Source organism: Gymnoscopelus microlampas (assembly GCF_963454915.1).
Source record: "Gymnoscopelus microlampas genome assembly, chromosome: 3".
Lineage (NCBI taxonomy): Eukaryota > Metazoa > Chordata > Actinopteri > Myctophiformes > Myctophidae > Gymnoscopelus > Gymnoscopelus microlampas.
The window spans coordinates 53,275,652-53,283,143 of NC_139940.1; the positions used below are offsets into that span (position 1 = coordinate 53,275,652).

The 7,492-nt window shown below is 43.0% G+C and overlaps 1 protein-coding gene across 1 annotated transcript; it reads left to right on the plus strand.

Moving 5' to 3' along the window:
- Positions 1-2,056: 2,056 nt before the first annotated feature.
- LOC311041913 (uncharacterized protein) lies at positions 2,057-6,879 on the plus strand (the record flags this gene model as incomplete). The annotated part of the gene is made up of 4 exons (XM_084052396.1): positions 2,057-2,113; positions 4,089-4,328; positions 6,161-6,435; positions 6,824-6,879. 4 exons carry the CDS (start codon positions 2,057-2,059, stop codon positions 6,840-6,842), a joined length of 591 nt encoding a protein of 196 aa, XP_083908522.1. The 3' UTR covers positions 6,843-6,879.
- Between the last annotated feature and the right edge of the window lie 613 nt (positions 6,880-7,492).

Consider the following 7,492-nt stretch of genomic DNA (forward strand, 5'->3'; position numbering starts at 1 on the left):
AGTCCAACTCATAATAGTTACACTACACTGATTATAGTGCTGTCAAACAACTCTATGAAGCTTTCTATGAAATCAATGAACAAGTTTAATCTGCATTCTGCAACATAATGCAGACTGTAGTAGGGGTCCCTACTTCATATGTCCCCCAGCTAAGGGGTCCTTGGCCTGAAAAACATTGAAGACCCCTGTATAGAATGTTATTTTAATGTCTAAACTTCTGTACACAAAATGTTTTAATGATAAACACTTTGTAACCTTATATTGGTATTTTCAACAAATTCATCAATACAGACTATCAGCTCTAAATGAAACTTGAATGATTCTTTAAAAATGAATACATACATAAAATAGGCCTACCTGTACAGCACATGACTTTAGCACACGGCTTGCATTCCTGTGCTTCAGAGTTGTTTCACCGTAGCCACTTGCTAATGAAGTCTTCTTTTTCTTCTGGTTCACAATCACAAAACATGACTGGCATGTTTTACTGCTGGCAGTATTCACTGCACCGCATGCAGGGCAGGGCTTGGATTTGGGCTTCGTCATGGCTTAGAGAGAAAAATACATGGACAAAGAAAAGAGTTTCACACATAAAAACATCATGAGCTCAGTTCTGCTTAATTCATGCTCATCGAGTGACATGTTGCTTAGTAAAGAAGTGCATATATTCAAAGGTTTTCACCAAGTTTGGAAGAGCTTTCAAACCGTTAAGACACTAACCTGAAATGTTCACAATGTTAGGAGATGAAAATTACCACCATCTTGCTCCAAATGTGACCCAGAGTGTGATAAAGTGTGATCTAGAGCAGTGGTTCTCAACCTGGGGGTCAGGACCCCCAAATGACAACGCCTCACAAGCTTGTATTATCTGCCATTTTCACTATTTATCTGTGGAACCCGAAACAAAATGGAATGCTTTCAGCTCCTACAATACCAAGTGCTTGTCAGGGTGGGTTCCCCAGTTCAAATGTCATTATATTTAAATATATATATATATATATACGTTTAAAGAAAGACACATGTACATCAAACTTATGACATATGTATGTGCCATAAACAATCAGTTATGAATTTAGCTTCTATTTATGAATTACAAGTAGGCTATTTGTGATCTCACCTACTTTTTTGCAAAAGCAAGACAACTCCTCAAAAGGTGGCCGTGTTAAGTGGTCAGATAGGTGGGCCACGAATGTAATCAGGTGGGCACACAAACAAGGTACTCGGGTTCAAAGGCATTTTGGGGCATAGAAAGTACCTGTTCAAGGATGTCCAAATGTATGTATATTGTGGCAAAATACATCAATTTGGTTTTCCTTGACATGAACATGTTTGAGAACCACTGCTGTAAATACTAAGCAGGGGCCCACATTTGAGCATAATGTATGGCGATGGTCTCGTGGCCCATTCTATCCCCCGATAGTCAAGGACCCATGGGCCCCTGGGCCCCGGCCCCCCAGGCTCATTGGGTAATCCATCCCTGTCTAGTTCTGTGTTCGGATAGTGCTGGATATTAACAGTGGTACATGTGGGCCAAGACCATAGAATTGCATCAACCACCCAACTGGACCTGTCTGCTCATTTGCGTGAGAAGGTAATGGCCCTGTCATAGCCCTACAAAATGACTTACAGCATGCTATGCATGTTTCTGAAACAGATTCCATGAAGGTGGCATGAGGACCTGTGCCCATAGCCCAGCACCATGCAGCTCAATGGCATTCACCAGAGAACACCAGATCTGCCAGGTCCATTGGCACTTCGTTCTTTTCACAGATGTGATCAGGTTCACAATGGCCAAATGTGACAGGCATGAAAGAGTCTGTGTGACTGGTTTGATAGTGTTCATTGATGGGTTGCACAGATCTATGTCATAGCCAGCAGTACCCTGACTGTTGTTGGGCTACATAAGGCCAGGCAATTAGCCTGGCTCCAGCCCTGGAATCGCTAGCCACGCCCATTAAAAAAATATGTTCAGGCGATTCAGGTCTGGTGACGCTCTCATAGGAGGTCTCAGACTCGGTTGCAAATCTGTACGACGAATCAGCGTCGTTTCGACTCGATGACGTCAAACAACAGCGCCATCCAGACACAAAGAAACATGGCTGCCCCCTCTGCTGTAACGTGTGATCGTATCGATCTGGCTATTGAAACGGTTTTAAAAGAAAGATCCAGGAATAACTTCCTTAAAGCCACAACAACTTCGTGCTTTGAAGGCGTTTCTTCAAGGGGGAGATGTGGGGAGACACAGCAGCAATGAATATTATAATTGCACTATGTATTTGCACTTAATCAAGAGGCAACACACACACACACACACACACACACACACACACACACACACACACACACACACGTGAAACAAAGTAACTTACCACAGTATTACGTCATCTAGAAGGAATGTCATTGGGTTTTGATGTTGGCGATGTGGGATTTGGCCTAAATATTTTTTTTCTCGGCGTTTTGACTGGCGTATCCCGACGTCTCTTCTCTCGCCCTGTTGTGGGTCCCTCTCTGTCTTCAAGTTCTGTTGCTTTTTCGGGTGTGTGGTGGTGGTCTACTTGCCATCGCTTTAAAAGAATTACTGCGTCCTCCACCCCTTTAAATTTCCTATAACATTTGTTACAAAGTCTTCCAGAATACACACCGGGACTTTGTGCAAGATTGACTCCAACCCCCCGAAACTGTTCGCACAAAGTATTTTTTTCTGACGCTGTCTCAGGCCGCCCAAAAATAGAGCGTACATTAGAAAATCGCCCATTTAAAGATACATTTTCTTTGCAGAAATGACAGGTTTTCTTCAAATCATCCAACATTTTTTTAAGTGTTTGTTTCAATGGTTAGCAACAACTTAACCTCGAGTCACCAACTACAATAACAACAGGAATAAGGGTCGCTTGACAACGACGTCATCTGCTTTGCTACTATTGTGATTGGTTAAGGGTGAACCAATCGCCGAAGACTGCCTCTTTGGCAACGCCCATCCCATAAACGGCTGTAGTAGGGAGGGCTTTCAGACTGAATAATGGAGTGAAACAAAATGAAAATTCAGGCTGAGTGTCAGGCTACCAGGGAATTGCATCAGTGTAAGTTCTCACAATCACTAAGGAGTTTCCGACTACCTGAGTGTGTATACAATTCCTGAATGACAAAGACATTGATGCCTTCGACTGTCCTTCTTGTTCCCCTGACCTTTGGGTGCAGACAGGCATAAGAGGGATCTGACGAGTTGGGAGTGAGAACGTGTTGATGGGGGGGATTGATTGGGGATCCATATAAATGATGAATAACGATTTATCAAACTTAAACTTAATCAATGCACTCATCACTTTCATACATTCCACCAAACTGTGCACTTCTGTCAACCTCCACTTTGTTATTGGAGGACTTCTCAACCTTTTCAGGCCACCACCCCCCAAAATAATCTGATTTGACTTGTTTTATTCATTTTCATTATAGAGGCATTAGGTATTTAAAGTTTTTAAAGCTGCTATAAGCGCTTTTTGGTGATTTTTGGGCAAAATTTTAATGACTTTTTTTTTTTTAGACAGTCAACAACGGGTTAAATATGCTCCGAAAATATCTAGTGTGTGTGAAATGTGCAGCGGCCGCCAGGGGCCTCTAAACAAGTAGCCAGTGCTGTCACAGATATACTGCTCAGGCCCACCTCTCTACCCATGACACTGCGGAATATAGGCACCACCGAAGAAGAACAAGAAATCTGCACTGCGCATGCTCCTGGACTGGCGTTCATTTTGAAAGGTTGCTGCGGACATTCTGAAGACTGTCTGAAGACATAAAGACACATAGAGAGACACACACATAGAGAGAGAGAGAGATAGAGACAGAGAGACACCAGACTTTTCGTGTTTTGCATTGACTTATGCCGGAGAATGTCGGATTAGGTAAGCTAGCCTATCATACTATCAAACTTATTGTAAACTATGTGTTATACATACACATACGTTTTTACTCACAGCTTTATAGCAAGTATTTGTAGTACTGTAAGCCGTTATATTGGGCTGTAATCAGTTTGCTGGCTGATATATGTTAGCTAAACCCAAGACTTCTTTTTTTGTTGTTGTTGTGTACAGTGCAATTCCTCCAGAGTCGACGACGACGACAGTGACACTGAATATGTCCCACCACCAGAAGCTGGTAAAAAGGCAACAAAAAAAAGCCAGAAGGCAGCGAAGACCACCACTGCAGCCTCTGCAGCTCGCGGTCGTGGGAGAGGGAGAGGGAGAGGCCGGCTCGCTGGAGAGGAACGTTTGGACCCCGAAGACGTGGAGAGGATAGAGCTGCTGCGACAGCAAGCCGTCGCGGATCAAACGGTAACTAGTAGTATTGGGCATAGAACAAAGTATGTATATGTAGAAAGATCGATGGATCTAGATAGATAGGCTATGATATAGATATGAGATTGATAGAGCACATTTCGTTGTACGGTTGTGTTCAATGATAAATTCCATCCATTGTGTGCGACACACACACACACACACACACACACACACACACACACACACACACACACACACACACACACACACACACACACACACACACACACACACACACACACACACACACACACACACCTAGCTGTCTGTCTGTCTGTCTGTATAGATAGAGTCCATTTCAGACATGAGCATATCGTATGCAAATGTTAGTCTGCACGCCAGACACAGCCTACCCACCATTCACTATAGTAGAAGTAGATTATTGCATAGCCCCTACGGAACCTCTCCCTCCGCTGTAATAGCTCCGAGATGAGGTCCCTCGTTAGTGTCTGCCGTCTGTTTTCGAAATGGTCACACGTTATCCACTTTACATGTTTCTTACCCCTTTCTGCACATCGTATCCAAAAAGTAAAGCATTTCCGCCACTCTCTCAGATGTTTTAAGTTCTAGCGGACCATAAAAGCTATCCAACGGGTTGAAGAAAGTATTTAATTTGCCTCGGTTTTCATCCGGTTACATGTTTTTAAGACATTGCGCAAGAGTTGCGCCCGTAGAGATAACATTACTGATTCCCCTACTGGTCAAATGATGAATTGCATCTTCTAATGCAAAATATTATGGAACCGGATGAAAACCGAGGCAAATTAAATACTTTCTCCAACCCGTTGGATAGCTTTTATGGTCCGCTAGAACTTAAAACATCTGAGAGAGTGAGAAGGGGTAAGAAACATGTAAAGTGGATATAATGTGCGACCATTTCGAAAACAGACGGCAGACACTAACGAGGAACCTCATCTCGGAGCTATACAGCGGAGGGAGAGGTTCCGTCGGAGCTAATTATTGCACAGTGTTTTAATATATGTTTTATGTTTTACTCAAGCTAAACAAGCCAATATATTTAGATAGAATTATCTTTTCTTAGGTGAATTGTGCATGAACAGCACATGAACAGGCTGTTCATGTACAATTGTGTTGTTGAAACACAATTGTTGAATTATTGCTATTTACAAGACAACTAATATTATTGCACTTAGGCTCTTTCAATCGGTTTTCCCATTTTTGGGCACATCATTATAGGAGAACATGTTCAGATATTTTATTATTTTATATTTTATTACAAATAGCAAAAATAAGCGATCCCCAAGCTGTGAGCTTGTAGATCGTCTATCTTTGCTACATGACACCATGACATGATAGTATAAATCCAGGTTATGTGATTTGGAAAGGCTTCATTACCAAATAATAAAAAGTCTGAAAATAAAGACTGGAAAATGTATGGAATTTGCAATTGAATGTGTAAGAACCCTGTCCCTGACCACGGGGCGGCAGTGGCTTGGGGGTTGAGTAGCCGGTAAAAGTGCCATGGTAGACCCGCAAGGTTCCCAGCTCGATCCCAGGCTCCCCCAGAGTTGGTGTCGAAGTGTCCTTGAGCAACACACTGAACCCCTAATTGCTCCCGATGTGCTGGTTGGTGCCTTGCATGGTTTCCTGCCATCAGTATATGAATGTGTGAATGTAATGCACAATCTATGTAAAGCACTTTGGAATACAATTACTATATAAATGCACCATTTACCATGTATTTATTTCCATGTGTTTCCTTGGTCTAACATGATATTTATACTTTGATGAACACATGTTACTTCAGTGAGAAATTAATTGTAATTTGTCTCTCTATAAATATTATTGTCTTTGTCTATTGTCAGGCACGAATTGACAGTATGAGTCTGGAAGACTGCCAGCTGATGCTGCACAGGGCTCTTGCACGAGAGCCCAGTATGCTCTTTGACCTGCCAGACAACCCCAATACCAGCGCTCCACAGGATCCTCCAGCTCAACGGCAACCCAGTTGGTGTGTGTGTCAGCGGTGCAGAGAGGTGCCAACAGTGCTGGAGAAGAAGTGCTGCATGCAACGGCCTGGCGCATGTATCTCTCTGCTGCCACAGTTTGACATGTTTGTCATGCAGGAGGGTCATCTCAGGTTTGTAATATTGCTTTTCTATGCATTGTTGATTTCTAGGTACAGTTTCGCGGCTTTGTTTGTAACTAATTGCGACCGAAGGTCGCAGTTACTGTAGAATCGATTTGCCAGAGTGTCCCTCCATCCGTCAGTCCGTCCGTCACACTGCAATGCGCCTCACACACACACACACACACACACACACACACACACACACACACACACACACACACACACACACACACACACACACACACACACACACACACGTACGTCTGACTATCGCTTCCTGGCCTTTGAGAGTGTTACTGGTTTTATTGTTGTTCCATTTCAATGTGATGTCTTGTTTTATTATTGCTTATTTATTGTACAGCACTTTGTAAAATTTGTTTTGACCCCTTACCCTCAGACTGGCCCGGAGGATCTGAAATGATGTCCAGGCTGCCGTCGACCTTCCTGCCGCAGGAGAGGACAACCGGCAGTTTAGATACGCGGCCGGTTCATTGTGTGGCGCTACGGGACTCTGGGCGCTGACAACCGCATTGTGATTCCCAGCTGTTGTGTTTGGAAGATACGGACAGCCTGGCCGGACCCTCATGGGCATTATGTTGGTTTCATTCCCCGCAGGATTTAGTTTTTTTTTTACATGCATCACTTCATACTGAGTGTGTTTTTTTGTATATCTGCTGTTTTCACTGTTTGGGTTTAGTTCAGAGCAGACACCTGGCACCTGAAGTGACACCGTAAAGAATTTCAGTACTTTTTCCACCACTGGTCACAGGGCAGGAATGCAGGAAGTTCAGAGTTGATACTTATCATAACTAAAACTTATCACATGGCGTTCATATTTGTTCAGTAATTTATTTTTATTAATGTGGACATCAATGTTTTCTTTTAGTTCATAACACCTGTAGTACAGTCTACTCAGATTTATGCAACACTCATGGCTACACTAAAACAGCAGTGTGTTGTATGAGACCGATATATTTGAGAGGTTGGAGATAGTCCTCGTTTACCAAAAGATAAGTGCACACGGTTAAATATGTGCGTTGCCATAGACCTCAGGTTCTAGGAGGGT